Source organism: Sebastes umbrosus, chromosome 18 (assembly GCF_015220745.1).
Source record: "Sebastes umbrosus isolate fSebUmb1 chromosome 18, fSebUmb1.pri, whole genome shotgun sequence".
Classification (NCBI taxonomy): Eukaryota; Metazoa; Chordata; class Actinopteri; order Perciformes; family Sebastidae; genus Sebastes; species Sebastes umbrosus.
This window is the reverse complement of record NC_051286.1, coordinates 8,512,393-8,527,207: the sequence shown is the minus strand read 5'-3', so window position 1 is coordinate 8,527,207 and position 14,815 is coordinate 8,512,393. Positions and strand designations below refer to the sequence as shown.

Below are 14,815 nucleotides of genomic sequence, written 5' to 3'. Positions count from 1 at the left end.
CGTATAGTGCACACACAGTACACAACTTTTATAGTTAGAAAATAAGTGTGATTATTTTCGCTTACATTTCTGATATTTTACACATACGATAGCATGAATACTGTGGGCCTACGTACCTTAGTGTGATTATAAGTGCATGTGAGTGAATATAGGCATGCAAATTAATTTCTACGTACGATTCATTATCTCAATGAGTTTATACAGCGATTATGCAAATGCATCAATTCTGGCTACCAATGGGGGCTTTTGTCATGAAAAAAAAAAACACCAAAAAAACATGTATTTGGTTTTCTAAATGTTATTTGATCAATATCACAATACAGGCATTTGCAGGTATTTAGGAAAAGTCAGGGCAGGAGGGAAACATATACACGATGACGGAATAATTACAATTTTGGAACCACAACGTTAAATGGGCGATGGCGTTCTAGTAGAAACACAAAAATACAATACAAGTATGAACCTGAAATTGAGCATGATGTGTCTCCTTTCAGAGAGAAATCCTGGATCTATTGGAAGAATTTAAACTTGCAGTTTAAAAAGTTTCCCACGAGATGGAAATAGTCAAATCACTTTCTGTTGAAAAGATGACTTGACATTCTGATAATCTCTGAGTTCTGATATCTTGTCATCGTCCAACAGAACTTGACATTGCATAATACAATGACTAATGCAATGTTGCTAAATATGTGTAAACGGTGTGAGCATAAGGTCATCCTTGCCTTTATAAAGCCACAAGTACTTCACAACTGTCAGGCACAGAGATTCACATCACCTGTAGATCTCACTTCGCTCTCTTCACTAGTCGTTTGGGCTCAGACTATCAATCAGGTAAAATATTTTTGTTCTTACTTGTAGTCTTTGGGATATGTGATGAGCATTGGCACTGAATATATACTGTGACATGTAGCCCTGGTATAGGAATTTATGTGTTTGAGTGACACGTGATGTGTTTTGTTTCTCAGGATGAAGTTTGCTATGATCTTTCTGGTGCTGACGCTGGTCATCCTCATGGCTGAACCCGGGGAGTGTCGTTTTAGACGTATGAAAGCCATGTGGAAAGGTGCCAAACAAGCATGGAAAGGTAAAGTCTCATTTTGTGACCACTGACAGTAAATAGGTAGATTTTTGATATATAGTACTACAACAAAAAAAGCAATTCATCCACAGAATGTGTGTATTGTTTTATACTGCAATCAACCCTAAAATGCATTATAGGTTCAAGCAAGTTCACTAATGTTTTGTACCTATTTTTTCCCAGTATGCATGGTTTTTGATCATTCTTTAAGTGTTGTTGTTTAGCATCGTTGGTAATTTGCAGGTCAAAGACATCAAAACATCCAGGTTAAACATGACTAAAACAAAGCTATATTAGATCACGTAGTTATCAGCATTTAATTTTTTTTTTATTAAAACAGTTCATATTCTAGATTCTGCAAAATAAATAAAATCAAGGCACTTTGGCACAAATATGATTCTTTCTGTGTGTATGATATAGCATTTTACCACTACACCATGTTGCCACTCAGTCACTTTTAAACTTGTGAAGTTGCAGGTTTTAAAGTAAAAGATGGAAGATAAAAATTGTGATTCTTTTGTGAATTCATTATTTTTCTACCACCTTTAGAGAGTCTTTATTTTGTTTTAATTCAATGTGACTGTCAGCATTTGATTTAAACAAAAGAACAAAACACCAGAGTAAAATGTATAATATTACCTTTAAATAGTATGTATTCATAAATTAATGTAATAAAATAAAAGACATAAAATACAGTTTTGCTAACCAAAACAGTGCAATTTTAGTTTTAAAAATTGACTTGTTAGATGGAAAACAAATTATGAGGTGTACCATGTGCAGTGACTTTTTGCCTTTGCTTGTTTTATTCATTTATAGGTTTTGCATTTAAGTTACAACAAGATGAGAGCATGGCAAGAGATTTTGATGATATGATCTTTTAAATCTGATGGGTTTATTGCAGTTATTATGGTTTTTGTTTGTTTTTATGGTGAGCAACCACAATGGATATTAGGAAGCTGTGGCCAATGTCTTGTATGAGCTTGTCTTGTGCGAAGAGTAGCTTTATGATGAACAAACTTACAAGGACTTTCTGTGAATTGCAAATTTGGTGGGTGGGTGTTTTGTTTTTTGTTTTCTTTAATAATGTACTGAATATTAAAGAAGAATGCTAAATAGATCAACTTCTCTGTCTGTTTAGATTACAAATACAACCGTAACATGCAGAAGATGGATCAAGGGTAAGGACTTCTGACTTCTAAATGCTGTTAATATCAAACAAGACAGATTACAGATACAGCTACAAATCTGCGTCAAACAACCTTATACCAAAGAAAACCATTGAAATAAACTAAGAAATCTGTATCTTAATTCCTTCCTCTAACTAGGTATGGACAACAAGGAGGCAACCCCAACCCACCACAAGAACAAAGTGTTGAAGAACCTCCACCTTATAAGCGCTGAATTTATACAAAAACACAGTTTTAAGCTATATGGTGAGGGGTAAATGCATTGCCCTTTAGATTCTGTATTTTGGTGCTTCGCGAAGCGAAAAACAAATTGATAAGCAAACCAGTAATCTCAGATAATATCAGGTTGATGAAACAAAGATGTAATTGGTTTTGAAAAATGTGACCATGCTCGCTATTGCAAACTGTCCTGATGAATAAAACTGCAAAATAAAAAGTCAAACTGTGTTCCTGTGGATTTATATTAAGATTTCCAATAATGATTAAAAAAAAAAGATGTTTATTTTGTAGGAAAATGTTGGTAGAACTAAAGGTATCCTGTTGTAATTAGCATTTGTGTCCGCTTTAAGCAGCATGAGCCTCCAGAAAGGTTGTTAGTTTGACACCAAAGAAGACATATCTCCATATTTTCAAAATGAGGCTGAAGTGAGCACAAAAGAGAATACAATATGTTTGGTTGTGTTTAAAGAAAGGCTGTCAATCGATTAACATCAGTTCAGGAAATACCAAGCACCGCCCACCAGCCGGAGCAAACTTTCTCATTTTCCAGCTAAACAGTACACTACAAGATGTTTCTGAAAACATTTAGGAGAGAAATAGGCATTACAGTGACAGAATATTCATATTTGATCAGCGCTCACTAGTTTGATCGGAGTTTGCGAGTGATTGACAGCTGCCTCCGTTGAATGAACAGCCAATAGGAACGCTCTCTCTCTGAAATGACCTGTGATTGGCCAAAGTTGCCCATCACACGCTAGATTTTTTAAAGCCTGAAAACAGAGCCATGATGAGGTGCAGAGGTCTAGTTTTCTCTCAGAGCACTTGAATTATAATATGCTGAAAGATTATTATGGAATTTTTGCCCAATGATGCCAGAAACATTCTGCCTACTGCAGGTTTAATGGTGCCAATTTGCCAAACCAACAGTACTGTAGTTTATGGTAGTCTGCAGAGTTGTACCACTTTTCTAGCTGCAGGGCCATAAAACCCTAAAAAAATGAGCTGAAAGATGCTAAAATGCTCCGTAGAGTACTGCTGGTATTTCTTTGGCTTTCGCCAGATTAGTAAAACGCTCATAGAAGTGCTTTTTTGGTACTGGCATGACGATTTGTTTAATCCAATAAGTAGCTCTGAAATGAATTTCTAATGTGATGTTAATGACGGTTAAGCTTTCGCATGTGTGTAAACCACCTGTCTCCTGAGTCTTCTCTACACTAGACCAGCTACTTTGGCTTCAGAGGGCAGGCTGAGGTGTCAAAGATAGGGATGATGGATCCCTCTCCCTGTCGCCTGAAGGCAACCTAAAGGGCATCATGGACCAACCCTGAAAATGACACCTGAATCTCCCCCATAGAATAAGACAAACACCCCAACCGAGCAGGCGAAGTTTGTTTTGGACGGATGGGCATTCGCTTAAAACATATCGATTGGAAATGAGATGTGGTCAGAGGACGGATGAGGTTAGAAAGGTATGTGTGTTTGTGTCTGAGGGTCACCCGTGTCATTGGCAGTGGTTGTTTACCTAGAGGCGATTGCTGGCTTCACACACACAAGCCCTACCCAGACAGAGATGCGTGGTAAATAATAGAAGAGCTATGACAGAGGGCAGACACACACAAACACAGATCAGCATCAAGGTTAAAGATGGGTGCGGGTGTAATGGGAGAGCTCTTTATCGATACGTCATTAATACATGAGGAGGGAGGGACGGAGGGAGGGGAGAGACAGCCATGTAGTCAGCGGGGATCCTGACATCTGCATATCAAACGCATGAGAGGTCTGTATGTCGCAATGACAGTTCAGTCAATATGATTTCAGCCGCATCGGAGAGTCAGGTGACTCCCCACTCACTCACTTACTCGCATTACAGACTCTCACCATTCATATAAGCTGTCGACCAAATGGGTGAAGATCAGGTGTAATAATAATAATAATGTGGACAGAATACAATCCTGCAGTTGTGACCACAGCGGTGTACGGAGTCATTAAAACTGAAGTACAAATAAACGTCATCCACAAAAGAGAAAGCATAACATGAAATATAATACAATCAAATTAACAATTTGGAGAAACTTACATGTAAGAATAAGGAGCAGATAGTTTGATCATGCTCTGTATACATGTCTGATCCTACCACAGTTTAAATGATTAGTTGATTAATTGATTAATTCTAATATTTGTTTGTTTAAATCTTTTATCAAGCAAAAAAAATACCAAACATTCCCCGTTTCCCGCTTCTCAAATGTTGAGGTTTTGATGCTTTTCTTTGCCAAATTTGTTAGTAAACTGAATATTTTGGAGGTTTAAGAATGATAGACAGATCTAGCAATTTGAAGAGAAATTATGATGGTCATTTTTCTCTATTGTTTGACATTTTATAATCAATTAACTGAGACAATTATCCACAGATGAATCATTGGGAAAAATAATTACGTGCAGCTCATAATCCTAATTTCACAAACTACTGCTAAAACAAGAACATTTAAAAAATGTAAATGACTTTTATTTCAAAGTGATTTAATGAGATGTTGTCAATCATGCTAAAAAAAAAATTAAAAATAAAATGTGAGCACAGCAAAATTCCATTTTTTTTACCAAGGCATGTGAAAATGGCTTTTTCTTTCAGGAGTTTTTTGGGGTTTTTTTGTCCTGAAGTGGCTTCTTAATACACGCCTGCTGTGAGAAGTCAGACAGGGCAAACAAGAAAGAAAGGGCAAATATGTCATCAATCATAAAAGGCTTTAGGACAGGAACACAACATCACGATCCCTCTAGTTATCTCTCACTTTTTTTATTCTCCCCCTCCTCTCTCTAACTCTCTCCAAACTGGCAATTATCCCGACTGATTTCTGAAATTAAATAAAGTTTTACTTTTCAAAGCAAAAATTAAAAAACATTATTTAACAAATGAGATGTCCTTGACATACTGAGATCATTGCTTTTTCTTGTTTGTAATTTAAAGTTTGCATATCCTTATATGATTTGTACAGTATTATCTATAAAATATATAGTCAGTAATATATCAAAACTAAATAACTAGCATTATCTATTATTATTTTATGTTGAGCACAAGTTTGACAAAATTATTATTTTTGAATTTTTATTATTATCATTATTATTATTGATATTATTCAACAAAAATATTTGTATTATTATTATTGTTTTTATTTTTTATTTATTTAAGAATATTATAATTAGAAGATTAGAATATTATTTCAACCCTTTTGTTTTGTTTGTTTGGTTTGTTACATATCATGTCGAGCTCTGTATGTCACCTTGTTTTCTTAGCCTTTGATTGGGTATTTTATGTTAAACATCTTATTGACAGGGACCAAAAAAGCATGCACACTGTGTAACATATGTTAGACACATATAGTCTATATTAATTATACCTAATATTTCTTAATACAATGAGTACGAGTGATTAAGAATGTGCAGGGTTATTTGTTTTTTGTTTTTTTTCAATGTTCAATGTTTCAATCTTTGTAATTTTATTTTAATAAGACTATAATTACTTTGTTTGGAGGTGGATCTTTATCATTTGTTAACACCTGCTGCTGTGTGTCAGCAACCAGATGTGCTGCTGTTGCTAACATTTAACAAAATGACCATCCTGTGTGTATGAACACAGATGGCTTGAATACAGTTTGACCAAATGCACCTTTTATGCATAAAAGTTGCTTTACAGATTGTTTTTCATGTCACCCTGAGCTGCTTCTAAAAAAGAAAAAAAAAAAAGAATGTAAACGGCACATCCAGTGGAAAAGAAAAGTGAGGTGGGGCCACAAAGACTGACACTGAAATGGACAGATGTGGTTGAGGAAGATGAGGGCAGGGAAAAGGAAGAGTGTAGGAATAACAATAGGAGCGTACCATGTTGGAAATGAGGAGTGTGGCTATGGGATCACGTTGTACTGCTCCAGCATAGGTGTGTGTGTGTAGGTGTTAAATGCACTGATCAATATGGTAGATGTCACCAATCTCCCAAGCAGTGACCAAATGTGGATACAATCCCCCGGAGCAATTACTGCTCTCTCTCTCTCCCTCTCTCTCTCTCTCTCTCTCTCTCTCTCTTTCAGTCTTTGTTTGCTCGCTCTTATTTTTCAGCTCCTTGCTCTTCTCAACACAGAGCAGCAGAGAAATAGACAGTTTGACAGGTAGACAGCTGACAAACAGGCTGAGCGGCATTAAAAACAGACAGATATACACAGTGGATATCAATAAACATATCAAAAATAACATATCGTGGCCCTTCAGATTCTCTGTTGTTTCGCTGCCTCGTGGAGGACTGGAATGAAAACAGCTCACTTCATTATATTCTTTTAGACGTACTGATATTCGAGCAATTTTTTTTGTGAGTATTGTTTGCAGCTGATGGGGTTTGTGTTCTTGTCTGTGTTTATCCGTATAGGAAAAAGGAGAAAAATGCAGGTTAAGAACGTAAAGACAGGGAACAGTTCTTTAGATGATGTGTCGTACAACACATCTCCATCTTTTGCTGAAAGAAGACTTTCCTTGACTTTTTTGTTTTGGGGTAAAGGTGGCACAGGGCTCCAGACTAACTTTTTAAATTGGTTGCACTGCTGCACCAATTTCTTTCTTTTAGGTGCACCAGCACATAATTTAGGTGCACCCACAATTTTTCACTGCGTCTATCTGGTGCCGCAATAATACATTTTAAGCGTTTTGTCAGTTCCCATAGGCCTACACTAGGGATCTCACGATATCAGAAATTTAGACACACTTTTTGCTCTCTCCACTTGTGAAATGAATCCGGCGCCGTGTTCAGGATTAGGCATCTTACCGAGGACTGGGGATTAGGCTTGTCGTGGTAGTCGGTGTTGCCGGTATTACCGTTGTTACATGGTGGTCGGGCTCACACTGATTACATTACGTACCTACCGCCCCCACCATCGTTTTGCTTTTTCTTTTACAGAAATAATACCCATTTAGTTCATTTTGGCGTATCAGTGGCATGTTATCAATAGATATTCGGACGACGGATGCTATAAACTGACAGTGAATGCATGCTGTTGCTAACATTAACAAAATGACCATATGTGTACATAAAAATGTTGTTCATTTGTGAAAATTATCTTACGGAACAAAACGTGCAAGTATCATAAATGTTTGCCGCAGAGCTTAATTTCTGCAATAATCCAAAACCCAATGGAAAAATACCATTTGTTTTTTGGTGATGGAACCAGGGCGATGAGAACTTCCTGGTTGGCCTGCAAAAATCTATTATCTATTAAATCTAAATCTATTCCCTGCAGTGACAAATATGACTTTTGTTACATCCACTCTTCTTGAGCTGAGTATAAGCAAAAGCCTCCTTGAGTTACAACAGACACACACATATAAACACATATGCAGCCTCCCCCCGCTGAGTAAATCCATTAAAAGTTGAAGGCTTGTTTTGATTCCACTTTCTGGTTTGACTGAGCTTCATAAACTCACTGCAGGAGGTCGGCGTACAGCTGTGTCATCCTCGACTGTCAGCTCTATACATGACCAAGTGAGCCAGCAGAGGGCTGTGTAATACTTTGTGTGTGTGTGTGTGGGTTTATATGTGTATTCATGTGGATCATCCAAAATGACAGTTTAACACACCGGCCACGCAGTGAAAGCAACACATCAACAGCCGCAGTCCTCTGGTGCTTACACTGAACGCACTGGAGAGAATATGGACTTTACAGGTAAACACAGACACCTTTGGTTGAGCAGGTAAAACGCATGCCATCACACTGCAGGTGTACACCGCTGTATTGGATAAAATAAAAGCATATTTGTTCCTTTAGACAGACTATTGAAATTTGCTATTAAATTTGCTATTTTAAGCTATTATGAGGAACTGACATTTTGTGATGTTTTGGCGGCCCCTGTGGACAAAAGTGGTAGTGTTTCAGAGCACCAGATTCCCTTCACAAATCCTCTCATTTTGCTGCAGCAGGCTCTGACAGTCAGTCCTGGTTCTGGCTCCAGCAGCCTCAGAAATACGGCCTGGGCCTCCAGCAGCGTGGTGTAGGTTTTGGCTCTACTCCTGGCCGGAGGAGGAGCCTCAGCTGCCGGGCGCAGAGCTCTCCGCCTCCCGCCGGAGCTCCGAACGCAGTGCGAGGGCGGCAACAAAGCCGGATTTGGGTCCGTCCACAGTGGGCCGGTCGCACTGGAGTCTGACTTGAAAGGAGTTTCTGGTCAACCTGCATGATTTTGTCTGATGTCTCGCTGAATCCGACCCGGTGGCACCGATGACAAGCATTGAGAATAACTATATAGAAATCTTCTCGCCGATGGTCTCGTTTACTTATGTAGGTCATATAGAGGCATCAGTATTCAATTTTGACCATCTCATAACCAGTTAAAAGTTCCTCACAGTAACTGTAAGTCATTTATCAAGTAATAATGCCAAACACTTGCCGATTTTAGCTTCTAAAATGTGAGATTTTACCTGTTTTTCTCTGTTTTCTATCACTTTAAATTAAATATCTTTTGGACGGTCAGTGGGACAAAGCAAGCAATTTAAACACGTCACTGGGTTTCGGGGAATTGTGATGGACCTTTTTTCACTATTATCTGACATTTTATATAGACAAAACGAAAAATCATTGTTACTCGCGGCACTAATATACACAACTGAAGAGACATATAAAGACACACAAGCCGATGCACACACGCACACACACTTACAACAGTTCAAACTGATGGCGAGTTCACCACTACCAAGGATCTTTGCTCCCCTTCTCTAAAGTGGCCCCAGTTAAATGATAAAGTGCCTGAGCGAGACATTAAGAGAGACACACTGAGCAGACAGAAAGAACAAGACTAACTCCCTTTCTTCTGTCAATCCGCCAAATCCATACAGAGAGCGAAAGAGCTGTCTGCTCAGATCAAAGTCTAACAGAAGCCCGATGCTTGGTAACTGAGAAAAAAGCTGTGATCCCAGTGTCATGCAGGCTGATCTTATTACAAACCTCATTACGTGTAGCAAACGCCACATGGCAGATTTTTTTAATCCAAAGCTCATAAAATAAGAGACAGTCACAAATCGGGGTTAAGACCTGCTGCTTCACACCGTGGGATTAAAGCTATGAAGCGTAGCAATCATAACATGACCGCCCCCTTGTTGAATTAAAACAATCTAACATTTATTCCACTCCGTTAACAGCTACTCAGGAGGGAGTCTGCTGCTGGGATTCCCTATGATTGCTTATGTATCGTGTGTTACATTTCTACCTCTCGAATACTTTTCAAAACTGTGACAAGATGAACTAATTAAGGTTTTTGAAACTCTACGTAGCAGATTTGACAGGTTTTAGTGGTCCAAGAGTCTAGCTTGTACACTGGAGTGAAGGACTTGAACGGCAAATTATCATAAACCAGAATGACCTTTTGGGTACATAATGTTGAGTGCAGAAAAAATATGTAAGTGTAAAGAGATTGATCGACAGAAAAGCTGGAGAAATTATTTGGCCTGAAAAAGATATCATGGGGCTCTGACACTTTTTCAGCGAGTTGCCTCTAAATGGGACGGTGGCTGTAAACTGGTAACACTGAACAGCTTATCCTGGTGTATCCAAACAATGGGCTTCATTTAACGATATGTGTGTGTGAGGTCTGCAAGTGCAGGACAGAGTGATCTTTTCAAGCTGAGGTTAGGCAGTGGTGGTGCTGGAAGTAATGCAGTGATGTACTTCCTAAAGCATACATGAACAAAACACAACGATGGTGACATAAAATTGCATCTTTTTAAAAAAAACAACTAAAATTAGTTACAGATTTTAACATTACTGAATCACATTTAACCCTAAAAGTGTGGTTGATAAAATCAAAAACCAGAATAAGTCAAGAAAATTGCCTTTGCAGCTTTTTTTCAGAAGAAAAAATGTACATCTTAATGTAGTTACTGCAAAAACCTACAAAGGTAAGTGCATAGACTGTATATAAGAAGTGGACGTAGTCACCGTGACGTCACCCCATTAGTTTGTGGACTATGGTTTTGAAGCCTCGAGACCATCTTAGTCTTTTGCAACCAGAAGTGACATGAGAGGGTGGAGCTAAGTACAACCGAACACTAAATAAGACATTTTTAGGTGACCAAAAAGGTTATAATTAACTTTCATGTACTGAAAACACACTGTGAAAGGGTTAAAGTTCTTAGACGACAACACGGACAACTCTCAGACCGGATAACGTCGTGGTAGCAACCTGTCAATTACAAGGTAGCCACGCCCTAAAGCATCCCCTGCTTTATGGTCTATTTGACTCTAAATGGGACCATAATTCACTAAATGAACATCATGCCGTATTGAAGAAGAGTTGAAACTAGCGATTGAGACCATAAACTCATGTTTACAATGTTTACTGAGGTAATAAATCAAGCGAGAAGTGGGGTCATTTTCTCATAGACTTCTATACAATCAGACTTCTTTTTGCAACCAGAGGAGTCGCCCCCTGCTGGCTATTAGAAATAATGCAAGTTTAAGGCACTTCTGCATCGGCTTCACTTTTCAGACTCTGAGGTTACCCCACTGGGTAAGTGCCATAGTTTAGGATTAAATGAATGAATTGACACCCAAACTCCAGCTGTACGTACAGTGTGAGGTGAGGGAACACTAGTGTCACCACAAATATAAACCAGCTATTAAACATGGATGAATGAAAAGGTGTATTTAGGGCAGTTTTCCTTTTCCTCTCTTCATTTTGCCCTCACAGTAAGCTGAGACCTGTGGGTTGTGGGGGCCAATATTAGTTAAGTATTTATTTACAGATCCTGGCAGAGCCGTCCTGTGAATAATTCATCTTCCATGCTCGGAGGAGTCTGTTGACAAGACAGCCTGACGCAGGAGAAAGGAAATCAATGCAGCTATGATAGGCAGGAGACTCTGGCATATCTGCCTCTGACCTGAACCTAGCTATAAGCGCGTGTGTGTGTGTGTGTGTGTGTAGTTACAGTAGTTACAATACCGCCCTATGTAAAGTGATCAGGTCTTGATCTGCTGATCTGAGCGAAACAGTGTCCGTCGAGGGCAGACATGCCGCAGGGAAATGTCATCCTCACGTTCCTCCTGTTATACGCTGTAGACAGTAACTCTAGCATGCCGCTACACCTGAACCCTCCATTACAGACAGCAAAAGGCTGATGTGGTGTACAAATCACTTAACTGTAAATTGAATGGATCTGATAATGTGACTAGTATTGGGCAGTACACACCGGCATTTCTAGTTTCTGCATCCTAAAAAAAAAACAGAACCACAAAAGACATGCGTCTTTCACAAGCTGAGGACTTGTGATGTGCTGTGTAAAAAAAACAAAAAACAAAAAATCAAATCTAAGTTGCAATAAACCAAACATTGTCCCGACCGTTAGACTTTATATAAGAAGTGGACGTAGTCATTGTTACGTCACCCATTGGTTTGTGGAACACGGTTTTGAAGCCTTGAGTTCTGCATTTTGGCCGTTAAGCAACCAAATGTTACAATTAACTTTCATGAACTGAAAACACACTGTGAAAGGGTTAAAGTTGTAAGACGAAAACACGGACAACTCCCAGACCGGACAATGCCGTGGTAGCGACCCGTCAATCACAAGGTAGCCACGCCCTAAGGCATCCCCTGCTTTATGGTCTATTTGACTCTAAATGGGACCATAATTTACTAAATGAACATCATGCTGTATTGAAGAAGACTTGAAACTAGCGATTGAGACCATAAACTCATGTTTACAATGTTTACTGAGGTAATAAATCAAGTGAGAAGTAGGCTCATTTTCTCATAGACTTCTATACAATCAGACTTCTGTTTGCAACCAGAGAAGTCGCCCCCTGCTGGCTACTAGAAAGAATGCAAGTTTAATGCACTTCAGCATTGGCTTCACTTCTCAGACCTGGAGGTTGCCATCTGGTCCTGACACAGTTATACTGTATGTAGACCTACATACCACATACAGAATATGGAGACTCAAACAGCATCGGTCATTTCAGCAAAAGCCCCAAAGCGACATGTGTTTGCGTTCATGTGACAACGCCCCCTAGTGGTCATAGTAATTATGACGGGAGCAAAGGAGGAAGTCAGGTGACGCTGTTACAGAGCAACAAAGTCTACATAAAGGTGGATGGATGGGTCAACAAGACATCAGAATTTAACACGGGACACCGCTGTTCATTTCCTGTTTCATACCAACAATTAATGTCATTTTGTTTTAAGCATGACCACGTTTGTTCCCTATACCTTTAACCACGCGTTTATTATTGTAACCATGACGACGAAGGTCCCCTAACCTTAACAGAGTAGTGATCTTAACCCAAACCACAACTTTCCGTACCCTAAACAAAGTATTAATGTCTACCCAAACCATGACCTTTTCCTAAACCTAACACTACACCACTTCTAAACGCTCCATATCGGTCTATCATGCACTAACATATTTTGTCATTTCATTTAGAGGACTTGTTGAGAATATGCAGTGTTTTTTTAGTTTAATATAAAGATAGTACTTGTACTTTGAGAGTCGTGCAGTGAAAAAGACAAGTTTGGAGTATTTGTTATCCCACTTTTCTCTGTCCTCCTCACTTTACTCCCTCATTGAATCTGTAACCACTCCTTTCCACTACTGTTTGTCTGTTTCCTATTTAACATCACTCAACGTCACCCTCTCTCTCTTCCTCTCTGTCTCTCTCACATCCTTTAAATCTTCTGGAGTAGAATGAAGACAAACTGTGGAGAGATAATTGGGCACTAACATGAGTCAGAGTGAGATGAATGAAGACAGATGACAAGCCTTTTTTTCGAGGATGTCTTTGCTCCTCACGGGTAAATTCAACAATACAGTGAGTGAGATGCCTTTGGGCTTTCAGTTCATCGATTTGAGTAACAACGGTAAATTGAAGCGGTCTATTTATTCTACTAAAAAACATCTTTGCTTCCTCTTAGTTTAGCTTCTTATTGTCCCCTGTACTTCTTCTCTATCAGGTTTATTTCTATTATGCGGCTGATATTGACATGTTTAAATGTTGCACCTCCACTTGTTAGCAGCTCTGGATAAGAGGGTCCGCTAAAATTAGAGCGTCCGAGCAATACTGAACATTTTGGGCTGATACCGATAACATTATATCAGTCTATATTTGTTTTTTAACAGAAACACATAACATAAGCAATCATTTTAAATAAGGATCCCCTACATATGGTTATTAAGGAATTGTGACCAAGATATCAATACATTTTTTTCACCTTCCAAAACCAAAATCACAAGAGCAAAAGTGTGAGGAATTGATTATTCCATAGGGATGTCATGAGAACTGATACTTCAGCAACAAGTCGATAGCTCCTGCAGGACTGTGCCTACTCCCAGCTGCTAACAGCTAACTTTAACTGTCTCCCATCCTGCTGATTTCAACACGGGAGGTGCCATTAATTTACAGTATGACGCCTTCAGGCTCTATCCAGTAAAAATGAGTATTGGGCAAAGTTAAATTCTAACATCATGATGATGTGTTAAAATGTAATCATGTAAAAATGTAGTTTTGGGGGAGAAACTTGAATAAACCCAGTTGATGGAAGGAGATGTATTCACAGCAATATTAAATGTATAATTTAGAGGGAATTATGCCCTTTTTAAATTACTAACAAAAAACAGTATGCAAACGGTAATAAAGGAGTGGATGTTGAAGTACATGGGATTTATTGTTTTTCTTTTTTACCGTGATAACAAATTGCTATTGAGAATCATGGAATTCCACTGTTATTGGTATCAACAACTGGTATTGTGACATCCTTATAAACGTGTGTGTTTATTTGCTCTAACATGAATCGGTAACGATAGCATGCCTGACTAACTACCTACTAATTGCCTATTATTTCAAGGCCAAGAAGCATATCATTAAAGCTAACTACATTATTTAGTGAGGTTACAGGTTAGGACTGTTACATCCATCGTGTCTCTGTCTCTGATATTTATTGGATTTGGGGACATTTATAAATCCCAAATATCACAACTATTTTTGTCTGTATAATGGAGCTCATAATCTCCTCCCTGGTCCATAAAAATGTTGATCAGTTTGTTCAGTCAGCTCTCTCCTGGATGAAAGTACCAAAAAGGCCTGTTCCATAAAATGCCAGCAAACAGGAAGATACATGTTTCAAACCGTGTTTGTATTTTTTCCAAATCAAAGACAAGCCCAGTAGTATCACACTTCACTGGATGGTACATTTTTCAAGGTTTGAAAGGACTGATTGAAATAATCAGCATGCTTCCACACAGCCCTCTTTAACAACTCTGAAATGATGTTCCAAATACAGCAAAGATGCCAATTACCTCTCACCGCTGGAGAGGTAA

At 38.6% G+C, this 14,815-nt stretch overlaps 2 protein-coding genes across 2 annotated transcripts in view; one reads left to right on the top strand and one right to left on the bottom strand.

The window, feature by feature from the left end:
- The window catches only part of LOC119476910 (exostosin-1), a 251,589-nt gene that overhangs the window by 132,768 nt on the left and 104,006 nt on the right, over nt 1–14,815 (bottom strand). The window lies entirely within an intron of this gene.
- LOC119476912 (pleurocidin-like peptide WF3) lies at nt 688–2,712 on the top strand. Its single transcript, XM_037750569.1, has 4 exons — nt 688–831; nt 966–1,084; nt 2,217–2,256; nt 2,404–2,712. The coding sequence occupies exons 2-4, from the start codon at nt 967–969 to the stop codon at nt 2,477–2,479; spliced, it is 234 nt and encodes a 77-aa protein (XP_037606497.1). The 5' UTR covers nt 688–831; nt 966; the 3' UTR covers nt 2,480–2,712.